Raw genomic sequence first — 16,086 nt, forward strand, 5'->3', positions numbered from 1 at the left:
TAAATATAAACAAAAGGTTTCGCACTCTCCGTTTGCGAGGCAAATTTAGGAATATGAGCTTCATAAATGTTCACGCCCCTACAGAGGAGGCTGCAGAATTGGAGAAGGATACCATCTACGAGGTAGTTGGGTGAACCCTCGAAGCCTGTCCCAAGTACGATATCAAAATCATACTTGGAGATTTCAACAGTCAAATAGGGACGAAGCCCGTTTTCAGGCGATACGTTAGGTCCCATAGCTTACATAGGGATACCTATGATAACCGACTGCGGATTATTCAGTTAGCAGTATCGCACAAAATGTTTGTTGGAAATACCTGGTTTGCGCGGAAAGCGGTCCACAAACATACATGGGCCTCTCCAGACGGGATCATTTTCAATCAAATTGACCACCTGCTGATCGAACGTCGCCACCTCTCAACTTTGATGAATGTCAGAACATATAGGGGGGGCCAATATGGACTCGGATCACTATCTCGTTGGCATAGTGCTCCGAGCTCTTATTACAATACCACGTACAATCCCCTCTGACAGTCAGGTGAGAAGCCATTCACAACACAGCCCTCCGTAACACCTATAAGAGGGAAATGGGGGCCGCAATCACCGCAGCTAACAGATGTCCTGGGAACTAGAACATCAATAAATTATCTGTCCCATATACATAATAAGGAGATACCACGCAGTGTAGCAATTATAGAGGTATCACGTTGCTGAATACCATCTATAAGATATTCTCCGCTATCTTGCTAAGTCGGGCTAAGACAAGGAGATGCCCTATCATGCGTCCTGTTTAACTTGACCCTGGAGAATGCGTGATGCAGATGTGAATGCGAGAGGCACTATTCTCTTCAAGCCACCCATTTCCTCGCCTACGCTGACGATATTGACACTATGGGAAGAACAACCCGAGATGTACAGGCTACCTTCATCCAGATCGAGCTGGCGGCGGGAGATCTCGAGCTGCACATTAATAAAGGCAAGATGTAGTACATGGTGGCAACGACAGCGCCAAAAACCACAGAACGAACAACATCGAATCGCACTGGTCAAACGAAACAGTAAAGATAGGAGACTGCAACTTTGAGACCGTTGAAAATTTCGCCTATCTAGGAGGGTGATCTTTCCAATCCTCATGTATTCCGCGTAGGCCTGAGTTCTTAGCAAAAAAAATTGCAAACTCTTGACCGTGTTCGGCACAAGAATTCTCCGACAATGTTTGGGTAGCTATAAGAGAATGGACGATTCCGTAGCAACCTAACAACGAAATCTATGAACGATACAACGACCGGTTGTGAATCAAATCTGGTTCAACAGGTTGACTAAGCCCGGAAAGTCTATAAGGGCAATATCTATGGTAGAAAAAGAAACGGGGCAGACCCTGCCTGATATGGAACGATGGCGAAGGCCAGGATGCCACACAGCTTTAGGGATATCACATTGGTGGACCTTGGCGCAAGCCCAGGGTGTCTGCAGTTTCTTATTAAGCCAGGCTTAGACCAGATATCAGTTGTTGCGCCGTTGACGATGGTGATATTCCATGCAAGGACATCGGAACGGACCCTTCTTCTCCGCCTCTTCTTGTTAGGCATTTTTGGCTGAAGCTTAGCCCAGCCATCCATTTACTGTTTACTCCCTTGGCGACGCTAATGCTCTAGTCACTATTTTCGGGCCTACCGAGATTTTAGGCCGATTCCTCAAAGTGGGAAATACACCCTTTTGTTTTTCGTGAATTTGCTGTTTTACTGGGCATTTTTCTTCCTTTTACCGAACCGTCTTATTTCCCTGTCCATCCACGAGTGTATGGTTGAGGCAGCTGCGTCCACCGTGTTACCGCGGAAGAAATAATTATTGGGATCTGTCGCATCCTCCAGCGAATTTAATGTACAAAATCCTTATGGCTTTCACGATTCGCTTGATTGTCTGACGCACATTGGATTTACGTTTGATAACAACTCAACAACTTTTACTCTAAGCAAAATGAAAGATAACTCTTCTAGGTCGGACTTTTGTTTTTCTTCAGAGTAACCTCCATTTTTCCCGCACTTTTCAAGACTTTACAAAGCTCTTGTGAGCCTGGTGTCACTCATTTCATCTTAATTGATTGTAGCCTTCGCAGTAAACCAATGTTGAACTTGGATCCGCTTTCTGATTTCCCAACGTCTCCCGTCTTGACTGTTGGTATTACGGAGAGATTTTCTGTATTTTTAATTTATTTCCACGTTTGATTTCCATAAGTATTGAGATTACGAGTTTCGTTATGTCATAGTCCTCTGAAAAACGGAAAGGTGAAGCTTACTCTCTGAGGCGACCAATACGGTCAATTACCCCCACCTGCACACTAGCAAATGGGCTTCGCATAACACTCTGGATTGATAGATACGCTATATTCTGTATCAGTCTATCCTGCAGTTTACTGCTTGTCTTCATGTCCGCAACATAAGGAGGATAGAAAGATCCGATTATTCAAAGGAAAGTCTTTTGCAAAAATGTGTACATGACGGTATTCCCACAGCAGGGTTAGCGCTGCTTCGTCGCACGCTGGAAGCTCTGCTTAATAAAAAACTGCAGACGAAGAAGGATGAAGACGAGTCTCCCACGCCTAAAAACAGAACAAATTGCACCAACTCGTCCTTCAAGATGGAGGTTGGGTAGGGCTGACAATTCTACATGGAAAACCGACGTTATGAAGCCACGAAAGGAGCTTCCGATGGATGTTACAACCACGGCAACGATTCGCGTATTTTTTCATGAACTGTGTAATCCCTGCACAAACCGAATGCTGCACAACAGCTAGCCGATATCCTGTCTAGTTGCAAGTTACAAGAGATGCGCTAGACAGGCAACGGTTTCATGGAGAAGAACCACTATAATATATATTGCCCTCCAGCAAATTATGTCCTCGGAGTAGGTTACCTACATAAACGAAAGGCGGAGCCCGTACTCAGGCGATACGTCACCTCCCTTAACTTACATAAAACACAAATATACATGGACCTCTACAGATGCAACCACTTTCAACCAAATTGAGCACGTATTGATTGAACACAGCCACCTCTCCGCCTCCGAATACCAGAACTTATGGGGGGACCAACATGAACTCCGATGACTATCCCGTTGGCATAATGCTCCGGGCTCGAAATACAACATCCCCTACAATCCCCTCTGACAATCATGAGAATGAATATTTAAGCCATCCACAACACAGCCCACCGTAACACCTATATGAAGGAAATGGATAAAAGCAATAACTATGTCTAACAGATGTCCTGGAGGTGAAACATAAACAAACGATCTCCACAACCATCTGAAGGACGTTATCATTGATACTTCGCAAACATATTTGGCCGCAGCCGCAAAAAAGTCGGAATAGCTGGTTCGAAGACGACTGTAAGCTAGCAATAGAACATAAGAATGGTGCACTCTCAAACAACGCGGCCACGCGCGGAGACTTACCACGAGCTCCGTCAAGCAGAGAGGCGACTTCACAGAGAGAAAAAGGAAACCTCGGAGAACCAACAGGTTCATCAATTCGGATAGCACAGGGAGCAACTCCATCAGATACGGAGGTTTTCCAACAAGTCACCATGATGAAGTCTTATGCACCTCGATGCGCATCCTGCAGAGATGAAGAGGGAAGCCGACAAAATAGGAATATTGGAGCGATGGGTTGAGCAGTTTGATGAACTATTCAAGAATCAAAATATCGGCAAGTTGGAGGTCCCGCCAACTGAAGACGACGGACAAATAGTTCCACCATCTAGCATATAAGAGACAGTCCGTGCAATTCATCGGCTTAAGAATCATAAGTCGTCAGGAGCCAATGGAACTACTGGTTAAGTATGGAGGCGACCAACTACATCCAGCGGTTCATCAACTGATGCTCAAGACGTGGAACAGCGAATCAATTCCTGATGACTGGCAACGAGGCATTATCTGTCCCATACATAAAAAGAGGATATCACCAAGTTCAGCAATTACAGAGGTAAACCACGTTGCTGAACACCATTTATAAGATATTCTCCGCTATCTTGTCAGGTCGGATAGCCTCATACGCCCAGAACATCATCGACACATACCAATAAGGTTTGACTCTAGGCAAATCAATTACAGATCAGATTTTCTCTCGAGACCATTCACAACGGCCCTAGAAGAAATGTTGCATGATGCAGATGTTAATTGAAGAGGCATCATCCTCTTCAAGTCTACCTAACTACTGGCCTACGCTGACGATATTAACATTATGGGGAGAATAACCCGAGGTGTATCATCCAGATCGAGCAGTCGGTAACTAGCACGAGATCTTGGGCTCCACATTAATGAAGGCAGGGCGAAGTACATGGTGGCAACGACAGCGCCAAAAATCAAAAAATCAACAAAACAGAATCGCCCTGGTCAAACCAGAATAATAAAGATAGGAGACTACAACTTTGAAAGCGTTGATAGTTTCTCCTATTTAGGGTCGAAAATTACAACCGATAACAGCTACGATGATGGAATCCGCGCACGGTTTTTGGTTGCCAACAGAGCCTATTTCAGCTTACGAAAACTGTTCTGCTCAAAACGTCTCACCATACGGTCAAACTTTAACTGTACAAGACTATGATCTTGACAGTTCTTATGTATTCTTAGGAGACCTAGGTTCTTAGCAAGAAAAATTGCGAACTCTTGGTCGCGTTCGAGAGAAAAATCCTCTGAAGATTTTTCAGCCCCCAAATGAGCATAGACGATTCCGTAGACTCTATAATGATGAAATTTTATTTTATGATATATTCCGGCTCAACAGGTTGCGATACGTGGGTCAACTAATCAGTATGGGTGAGGATGATCCAACCCGAAAAGTCTATAAGGGCAATATCTATGGTAGAAAAAGAAAACGAAACAGACCCTGCCTATGATGGAGCAAGGCCAGGACGTCAGATAGCTTTTAGGGATATTGAATTGGTGGACCTCAGCGCAAAATCTGGATGTCTATAGTTCCTTACTAAGAAAGGTCTACAGTCTGCCATCCATTCCCCCGAGAGCCGTCGTGAAGCGTATCAGTGTCCCCGGGTTAACTTACCAAGGCCCTGGTAAGCAAAAAGCACAGCCACATATGATTTTGAACATCACTTAACAGCGATTTAAAATTTCAAGCTGGGTGGGTGCTACCAATCTCGCTTGGCAATTATACCTCCAAAGTTCATTTTAAGCCCCATTTCATTGAGCCGTTCGAAGTCCATCTAACTTCAATCCACAAAGTCGATATCTTTTGATAAGGAAATGAACTAATTCAAAATTTTAAACATGAATAATTTCTCTCTCCACCTCTTCTTCAAGATGTAATAGGAACCAACCAAGCAGAACAGGACATGTTGAAGACCAACCAAAATATGGAGAAGATTTTGAACAGACGGAAAGAATTCGATCCCGTTTAGATTGATCCACCTACCTTAACTCCTAAATAGCAAAACAATTTGGCTTTCTTTGAAATATTTTGTTAAAAACCCACAATTTCTGGGAAAACTTTCTATTATTCGATATCGGAAAACATTTAAACAGTCCCACATAAACAAAACGCGCTGCATTTGTCGTTCGGCTCCTGAGCTGTGAATAATCCTACGCACAGTTCTAAGTCATAACAAAAGTCTTTGAACACGATTCTTTGATAATGTGATACTTTTTCCATGAAAGCTCATCGAATTTTCCAACCTGGCAGTGATTCGTTTCGGGAGCGAGCTGAAAATCGGCTCTCGCCTATCAGACATTTCCCCAACTAGCTTCTCTCTCAGCTCCGAGTTACCATGCAAACAACTTGTTCTGTAAAGTATAAACAAACATCCATGGAAAACTCGGGGAGACCGAATTTTCCGCGAAGAAGCTTTTTCCATATTCTTATCACCTCAAAGCTCCTTGCAACGAGAGCAAACCTAGACCGCTCTTCTCATCCGAATTGTATGCGTGGGAAAATCAGGAAAATCTTTTTGGATCCATACAAGACGAATCAAACCAGTGGCTGACTGTAGCTTTACTATCAAGTTTTCCAATTTTCCGAGAAATGATTTTCACATGCATGTAAACATCGGGACAAGCTTGAGTTTGCCTTTCACAACTCTCGCACGTTTCTGAACGTAATGTTGTATAAAAATCAGGAAAAGTGTGATCCTGAGAGCATTTGTTTTCCCAACGTTATCGCGTGAACAACAAACTTTTCCAAGGCAGACGTGAAAATTGTCTTCTTTTGATTTCTAGTCTTGTGATTTCGAGTGAAGAATTTTTCCAAGTTTTATTGTTTGTTGTGTGGAATATGAAAGGAAAATAATTTTTCGATAATTGAAGGGAATTGAAAAATTTTATAATCGAATTTTTTTAAGAAAATTTTCTTAGATAATTAAAGGAAAAATCCTGTTGTTTGGTGAAAGTGAAAGTAGGATTACTTCCGTCTAAACGAACTGCAAAGGAAGAAAGATATGAAAATTGTTTGTGAAAATCGAAAGAATTTAAAGTTGTTGAGTTTTGGAAACTTGAACAGTTTCAGTCAATTCGACTTGAATAATCCTTAAGCCCTCGAGAAGGGAAGAGACAATTTCGGGAACTGACTCTGTTTTATAACTTTAAGATATCGAGACAAAGTGTGGTGTAAAAAATGTAAACTGTTAGAACCGAAAATACGAAAAAAAAACTGTTACAGACACTAACCTGCGAGGAGAGAACTCACAGTACCAAGTGCACAACAAGTGAACAAATCAAACTGCAAAGTATTGACAGCTCTTCAGAAACAACCTTGAAAATCAAAGCTCTCAAAACTGGATTACTATCATTTCATAAAAAGGATACTTGGATTCATGGCGAACACAGTGGGTAAGTAGAACCATTCGGATTAGCCATCCTAAGCCGATTATTTTCGACGAAATTAGTATTGAATCCTACGCGTCGAAAAGGGTACATGGACCTATCACCCACTTGAATGTCAAGGATAACAGAAGCAATAGATCGTCTACTGCGAAAGAACTGGGAATGTATAATTCCTGGAAAATATTGCAATCGATGGAAGTGATACTCCGTTTATGAGAGCGAGTGGCTTCGAAAAACAGGACAAAAGTTAATCCGCTAACCTTTGGAATTCAGTTGAAATGATAGTCTAAGCCGGGATATATAGCCAGTAACTTTCCGTCCCATCTTTCTATTGTGGATCGTCTCAAGGAAAAGTTCAAATAAATCTATCGCTTCCTCTTTTAAATTAAATTTCAATTTCCAAATTAATTGTAAGTACTGAAGGTGGCAGTCAATTACATCACAATCAAACTGGCTGAGTCCTTGGTGACGACAGCAACTGTTACAAGGATATCAAAGCCGAGTACCACTTTATTTATCCTTTCCACTGCTATCAACAGACAGCAGGAACAGCTTCTCTCATATCCTTTTCTAGAATTCAATGGGGTTCGTCTCACCTCGCCAGGTACAGATTCATCTGTTTAACACCACTTAAACCCTGAAGAGCGAAAAGCAAAATGAAATTACTCCAAGGACTTTTTTACGTTTCCGAGGTTTGCCGGTGTTTACTTTTATTTCCAGAAAGGACATATCCATAGCATATGACTCTTCAGTATTCAGTTGTTCTGGATACCCAGGAAGGATGTCGAATGTTTGCGTATGTACTCGTAGCTGACTCAAATTCAGCTACGAATGCGGAAAGGAATATGGAGATAATACGATGAGTTGTAGCTTCAGGAACCACACAATTTCGTTATGAACTTTAACACTTTGCAGCAAAGGAACATGATATCTAATTAGAGCATTAAAATCGCAGGACATGTGAGATTGTTGTATTTGTGCAACCCCTAACAGAAGGATAGGTTCACACATAGTATTTCGCTTTGGGAGAAGTTTAATATACGAAAAGGTTCAGGGTCATATGGATTTCCATGAAAATGGAGAGAGGGGTATGAGATGGAATTTTCTGTTGCTCTCTGGAGAATGTGGACCGTAATGCTTGAAATTGAATTTCATGTTGCCTGGAATTCAATTAAAAACTGAAGAGATATACTCTGGCTAATCCTCCTCAAATAGGACGAAATATTTTGGATGTCCTAGGGGGATCTGTGAGGAAAATTAATCGATATAGATTAATCGTATCAAATAGATTTGAAACTTCACCAAATTTACTTTTAAAGCCTCAAATGTCAGTCAGTCAGTTCTTTCTTGGTGATTTCAGGGCAGATTATCCAGATACTCCACTTGCATAGTGAGTCCTTTGTTTTATCATACATTTTAAAAGGCCCTTTGTTTTGAGCTCGGTTGGAGTTTGAACGTTCGCACTGAAATTCGGATGTTTGCATGCCCATGATTGTAATCTAAATCTGAGGTCCAAAATTTGACTACATCCATCTTAGAGAAACGTTTTCCTAATCCGAAAATTTATAATAGCCACAGCGCATTTGAAAAAGCATTTTGGATGAGTATTACACATTTTTGACCTCCCCAAAGTGGGACCATCCCTAAAGGTACTGTAGAATTCTTGGCTGTATTTCTTAAGAGTTTTCCCTCATTTTCTTAAGACATATATTGCTGCTCATTCATCATCATTAATCACGTGATAACCAGTGTCCGCTCTAAGCCCACTTTAGTAAGCAACTCCGAATAATTGCCGTGGAGATCCTACAACCCTGTACCCCAAGCAACTGTCTTACGTCTTAGCCTATACCATTGGTCCATTTGATACAAGGTTTGTCACGTCTTTTTTCCTACCATAGATATTGCCTTTATAAACTATTCCAATTGGATCACTTTTATCGACACAGATATAGTCACTAGCCCCACATAGCTTATTCAGCGAAATTTTATCCCTAATCCTAACCAAGCGGTCGCGATATCACTAATAGATTATTCGTTATTGGCCGGAAGCGTTCATCGTCCTGGAGAGGGCTAGAAAATTCCTGGGATGATTCTTTCCTTAAATTTAGTTAAAAATCCAAACCCCTTTTCAAGCCGAAAAATGCATGAGAATAAGCAAGATCATGGTATAACAGGAACTTTGACCAAACTGTGAGAGGCTGGGAGTAAAACAGTTTCAATTCTACTATTAGCACTGTGCGTGACTTTATACCTTACAATTTACCCAGACTCGCATGCCACATAATTTACTATGTAAACTTAGGTGAAGCATTTAGCACCATCGCTTCCCATATCCTATAGTTTATGGCTCTTCTGATACTGCTCATATGCAGCTAAAAATGACATGTCACCCTATTGTGAGTGATCCAAAAATTCGAAATAATTAGCTTTCGAGAATTCTTGGATTAGCTGACTGGAAACTCCGTTTCATAACATACCACCTGAAAAGAAAAAAAATATGCCCACTCCTCCCACACCCTCAAGCCCTGCAAGCACCTTAGAACACCTCTTTTAACCGAGGACGCTTCATTGCCTGCCAGAGCTAAATGCACTTTGTCCCATTATCCGCAACAGGCATCCTCCCCTTTTACTTTCGCCTTTGTCCTATTTGATAGTGGATCAGCTCATTTCAGTCAAGTTTGTCACTTCAAAAGGTCCTCAAATTATCATCTAACGTATCAAACCATCATAGTTTCGGTCGGCCTTTGGGGCGTTTCTCACTGAGTTCGATTAAAGATTCCTCTAGAGGCAATTTCTCTACAATAGATATAATTCAATATCGATCACAAATGTCGCCATTTAGGATGAGTGTTGCGCCACTAATCCAGTACAATATTCTCAACCACATTACCGCGAAGCAGCATTCATTGCCTTAAGTGGACGATCAACACTTGGAACTATAAAAGGCAACAAGGTGAAGGACTCGGCCATAAATTTTAAATTTTAGTGGTCATTGATGGGTTGATCGTAAAGGGCGCCAGTTATGAAACGCTAGGATATATTAATGCCTAAAGCCTACCATTGGACGAGAACATTTTCAGGTCAGTCGCTAAAAACTCAATTTTATTCAAACTCAATCGCTAACCACGGGGCGTGAGGCAATGATTGCACACTTGGACAAAGGGCTCAATATCAGCTTAGGAGGACGTTAGGAAAATATCATCTACATAGAAAAGTACACGTCGAATGTTCCGCGTGATATCATCACGGAGAGGAGGGGTGGCGATAAGACGCTTTCTTGATGAATACCGGCGGAGTTCCGGGGCGGTTTTGACATACTTGTCACACTTCGGACTTCACTCTTTGATCTGATATTGTACCCTTGACCCTAGATTTAGCAATATAGTATCGAAATCTAGGGTCAAGGCCCCATTGCTGTTTCGTTTATTGCTAAAGGAATACTCTTTCTCCCTGGACTGCTTCAAAAGTGTTGGTAATAAAGTCACCAAGTCTTGAATTCTAGTTTGGATGTCTGGTCTGTCTTGCCTTCTGAAGCTGTGATCTGTTCTTTGTTCCTTCTTGTAGACTATTCCTGGTATCCTGGCAGTTCCCTTTTTCGGCACTACCAGGCCTCTTTTTGAATCACTGGCAGAATCACTTCGCATGAAAGCAGAGTTGAATTGCCTATTAGGGAGCCATTGTGAGTAGCCACCCCCATATTTGTATAATATCAAAAGCGAGAGCCTTGGAATACGTTTCTCATCATAAACATTTGAAATCCAACCAAGCATCTGCCTTTCATTCGCTGGCTTAACTTCACTTGGCATTCAAATTATTTTTTGGCCATTGTGGACATAATGGTTACTAACCTGTGAGTTTTCCTGCTAATGAAGCACTTATGTATCAGAGATCGGGTATATACCATACGCCTCTTCCTTGGTAATTATTTGTACTGTCTATATTTCCTGATACCCAGCAAAAAAACATTCAGCTTCTTCCTGTTTTTAGCTATAATAATCATAACAGTTGTAAATGTAAATTCCCCTCACCTTCGCCCATATAAAACATACTTGCGCCTGAGGAGTTTTCGCGAGGCCCCGGAATAGAAATCTCAATGAAAAAGGAGATAATGATGATCATTTTCACCCTGGTCCTCGGCCCTCATGTTACCTTATTATAACATCTTGAAATGCCTTTTCTTCCCAATCACGTAGTGCTGCGCGACCTCGTGTTTAAGTCCAGGTCATGCCTCTACACTTGTAATTTGGTTCGCTGATTATTGGCCTTCCAATATGCTTCGGGGTTTCACAGTGTATGAGTTTGGTTCGTACTAACCTGCGATCATAGAACACGCTCCTCTCCCCTCCTTATAATCCGCTTAATTTGGACTTCTTTTCCAGGAATTTCCAAGCCTTACCTTTCATGATAATTCCATCAATCCTGTTGGTTTTTGATCTCTGAACATAATTTGTAACTAGTTAGTTCACTTAGGTCATACCCATGTCCTCAAACTTTGTCCAGATTCGAACTTGAACTTCCAAATTTCCTAAATGAAGTCCTCCTTATGAAATCAATTAATGCAAGTAACATTCTCTCCTTTGACAGTGAATTTGAGCACATGCTTCTTTTTCTGCAGATTATAACCACCTCTGGTCGTAGAGTACTTCGTTTTCCTCTTGACAACTATCCTTCCTTTAATCGAGCAACTCGCCGCAAAATTTTCTCTTCTTCCCTCTTGTTTTAAACCTAGTTGGTTTGTTTTTTAATAATCTTTTCCAAAACGAATTTTGTTCAAAGGTTGGTGGTTTGTTTCCATCACCTCGCCTGCTTATAACCCTGCATCCGCATTTTGATCTGCAGATTCTTTCATGCGCATGCTGACATGCGAGTTTACACGGAAAGAGAAAATTGCCCTATAGAGCTCACTTTTGCCCTTTTTTTCAGGACCCTAACTTTGCGCTGCCAAAATCTTTCCTGCAATGCGTGAAAATCCCATTCTAGGTTATTGGCGATAACAAATGCGAGGACTCTCATAGGTGACCCCCCCAATTCGGAATAAATTCCTCCAACATTTTATATTTCATGCAGTATTTGATCGCGTAATGTTGTTCTATATTACACCTCCCCCGCAGAGAGACGCACTTTCCTTCTCTCTGGCAACTCAGAGACGACTGTGACTTAGTGCGATCTGAAATTAACACCATCTCCGTCTGCTTAAATAGGTGAGAACGCATTGCGTTGTATCAAAGCGGGATAAAAAAAAAGATTAATTTAATTATGTATACAATGCGTGGCCATGATCATATACGAAATGAGGATATTCGCGATCAATGTGGGGTTGCACCAATCGCGGAAGGAGAGACGTCGTGAGAGAGACGTCTTCGATGGTATAATCACATAACTCGCCCTAACGAGAAAACGCTTGCCAAAATTAGTCTGAACATCAAAGTCCATGGTAAACGACCAAAAGGCAGACCTAAACAACGGTGCGTTGATACGCTGGATGATGATTTGAAAGACTGGCGACTGCATCCAAATCAGGCCTTTGACAAAGCAAAATGGCAAAACCGATTAGGAAGAGCCAACCCCACTTCTGAAAAGGACAAAGATCGAAGAAGAAAAAGATTCCCACTGATCTCAGCTCATGCTATTTCATTTGAGCCTTCTCATATTCTCCCATTTGACTCCTTTTTTTGCAAGTTGACCCATTTTGTCGAACGTTCGGATTTCCACTTAGAACGCAATGCCAAGAAATTTCTTAAGAACACCAACCACTTTAAACTCCCAACACCCTTCGCTAAAATTGTAAAAGTTGATGAAAAACCTCACCATGGTACTAACACCGTCCTCTCAGAGTTGCAATGAAAATTTCTTTGCGAAAACCTTTCTCCACTGGTTTCCTCACAACTTTTCTCCATTGGTTTCCTCACAGTTTACTCCGTCTATTTCAGGACTTCTGGTATTTCTATAATAAAGTCTCTTACAGACAGCTATCGACTGTCGGACCTTGTCATAATGATCCTCAAAATTCTTCTCTAAACAAGATTTAAAAGCAGAAACTCAAAGCTGGGTTCTAATTAAAATAAAATTTCTCCAAATTCTTGAAATAGAGAGTGAGGCCAAAGCCTTAACTGCATTTATTGTGGTCAACCACAAGAGAAAAGATTTTGTGTGGACGATTTTAACAGTCAATAGTCAGTTTTTCGAAAGTCAGGCTCAGTTCTGCCCACGTAGTTGGCAGTAACTAACTAGAATTTCCTACCCTTCCCACTTATTAAAAATGGCGCCCAATGTGGGGTACTTGACTACTTGAGAATTTTTGCTGGATGTATTGAAAAAGCGGAAAATTCAGAAAAGAAGGCTCCTCAAAATCATTTTCTTTATTGCTAACTTATCACAGACGCAACTTTGTGTTTGAGTTTTTTGAAAATGAAAACTAACAGTTTCCTCACCAGTGGTATGGACTTTTGCGCCAGGAGCAGTGTTACCTAAAATCATTGCTAAGTGTTGTTTACTCTCTCAAAAATTCGAAGACGCGATACTACTTCTAGGACAGAATTGAGGTAAACATCTGATGATTTACCTCTACCCTGGATGGTACCGTCATTTTTAAAAAATAATGTATTTTGCACAAAACAAGACATCCATAGACCAAAAAAATGGGAGACAGTTTCTTCCTAATTAGTCTCGCCCTTATCAATCTCATATTCAAGAGTTGCCTTTATTCAACTAATCAGACCAATGTATTAAATAACACGATAACCACGCATCAAGAAACCATCCCTTAATGGTACAATGGGAGCATGTCTTCGTGCCAACTAATTCATCCAAAGCACGGTTGAAACAACAATAACAGACCGAGACTCAACGAAACTTAACCTATCCCAGCACTGATGACACATTGCCTAAGCTTCTCCAGTACTCCGCCCTCCACTCATTTTTCGAAGTCTTCAAGAGTGAAAATCTGATCCTAATCCTTAGGAGAGCGTCTAAGGAACAAAAGCATTCCGGAAAATTGCGGGGACCATCCATTTGGCCTTAGAGATGAATGAAATTCTCACCCATCTGAGGTTAGGATACGAGCTCCTCTGCGTAATGTCTGACGGCAACCAACACCTGATCAGGAAGCTTAAATTTTATATATGTTGGATCCCATATTTACCGGATTTGATACTTTACATAGATCAGTTCATCTATTGGGAGAAAACACTGATGAGTTCTTCTGGTGGCTACTAATGGGATATTGAAAAGATACTAAGGGATCTGAAAGTTTCAACATGGTAGGCAGAACTTATAGAAACTTTAAAATGATTGCCAGATCTTATCCCCACTGTGTTTCTCATGCGTGCACCAAGGGTGTAGTATTTACACAAGTGCGTCTATAGATATAAGGGTCATTGAGATGGATTGTGATCTCTGGTCGGCCAATGTCAAATGCGAAGGTACTGCCGGATGAAAAATAGATCACCACCAGGTCATTGTCAGCATAAGTAGCAGGAATGAGCACATATAAAAATAGAGCGAAATATTTAACACTTTCATAAATCGCCTTTTAAACTATATCAAAAATACTTTCAACACTGCCAAATTAACGTTCTTTCGTTCATCACCTCCTATTTCCATACTCCCCACAACATTCCCAAAAGTTATTCACATTTAATGACAGCATTTCGAAAGAGATAAATCCACTGCATAATCCTAAACTCCAATCAAGAGATTATGGACCTGAAAATTGGAAAATTCCATCAATTCCTCATAAAAAAAGGCACTATTTCAACAATTCAACATTGACCTTTCACCCTACCCGAATCCTTCAATTCCCCTCAGCTGATTTTCACGATCTCAGCATTACATCACACAAACTTTGACATCTTCCTTAAGATTCTTTCTAAAAGATAAACATAACTTTTCCAATATGCCCTTCGAAAACTGTCGTATATTCTCCCTTTCCCTGTAACTGACTGGAATGAAACTTTCGCAATAAATCTCCCATTAAAAGCGATAGCAAGGAAAGGACGTCGTTTTCCTTGTTAGCGCGGAAACGACAGACTGAATACTGCTGGAAACATTTGGGAAGATACAGGAACTCATATAAGGGATCGTTAATAAATACTCAGGCATATAGCGTGACACCTGCTGCCTGGGAAATTCAGCACGTACGCATTGGGTGTACTTTGTATTTTAAAGAAATTACATCCCCATATGGTGTATATGTGGATATGTAGGGAGTACGCTTGGTGCGTACCGTTTGTATCCTTAATAGACTTTTTGGATTAAAGTTTGTAAAGAAGGTTGAGTATGACTTGACAACAATCATGGGAAGAAAATCAGTGAGAATTTTTCAGCATCATTAAGTGATTTTGAAGGAAAAGATGATCCCAGAAAGGATGGAAGTTGATATCCAACCGGGGGGTTTCATCTTGCAGTGGAAAACTTTTTTGTTTGGTAGATTATTCCGAAGTGTCATGCAAAATTTCATACTGAGAAGTACGTTCGTCAGATTCTAAAAACAGATTGCGTACCGTTTCCTTCCCTTTTGGGAAGATGTAAGCAGAAAAGTATAAAAGAAATTCGTCGGTGACACCTTTGTAAGCTTTTGGAAAATGCTTTCAAGGACTCTTTTACATTTTTTTAACGAAGATGCCCTGATTGGAACTACTTTGTTGGTTAACACAACAGAGTAAAATAGAGAGCCAGCAATTCCAGCCAAAGGACCTTTAATGCTTTGCAGATGAAAGAAGAAATGTCAATCAGCAGCCTTGGAAATTTCAAAAGCATATATATATATATTTATATCTGGATTCAATTCGATGTGGTACTGACATTTGATCTCCTAAGAAATAGCGAAAGGAGCCTATTATAACTTTGCTATCAATAGTAGGATTTGCACCAAACTTTCCAGTATGATGCCTCGTAGTAAGGCCTATCTCACGAATGTGGAATAAACTTGAGGGGGGTTCACAGTCGGGGTTCGAACCGATATCATAACGAAGAGTACTTTGCAGCCTAGATGTCATTTACATATACCACCCTATTTTTTCAGATTTTTTAGGTGTAGAGACCCCGCGTTAAGTTTAACTTTCACTAATGCAATTCACCTCATGCATAGGGGTTGACCGATCCAACCAGTCTACCAAATTTTGTGTCAATGTAAATGTAGCCGTTTCTGCGAAAATTGCATATGGCTGACTGACATATGTACAGACAGACAGACAGAGAGACAAACAAACGGACGCGCAGGCATACAGGCTTTGTTCTCAACAAGATCTTAAAAATG

At 41.0% G+C, this 16,086-nt stretch overlaps 1 protein-coding gene across 1 annotated transcript in view; it reads left to right on the top strand.

Annotated features, from left to right (window-relative positions):
- Nucleotides 1-6,033: 6,033 nt before the first annotated feature.
- LOC119650652 (serine/threonine-protein kinase meng-po) overlaps nt 6,034-16,086 on the top strand; it is a 64,789-nt gene continuing 54,736 nt past the window's right edge. Inside the window, exon 1 of the mRNA XM_038053588.1 lies at nt 6,034-6,836. Within this exon, the coding sequence (XP_037909516.1) occupies nt 6,821-6,836 (16 nt within the window). The 5' untranslated portion in view covers nt 6,034-6,820. The remainder of the gene's footprint in view (nt 6,837-16,086) is intronic.

The sequence above is a fragment of the Hermetia illucens genome, chromosome 3 (genome assembly GCF_905115235.1).
Source record: "Hermetia illucens chromosome 3, iHerIll2.2.curated.20191125, whole genome shotgun sequence".
Lineage (NCBI taxonomy): Eukaryota > Metazoa > Arthropoda > Insecta > Diptera > Stratiomyidae > Hermetia > Hermetia illucens.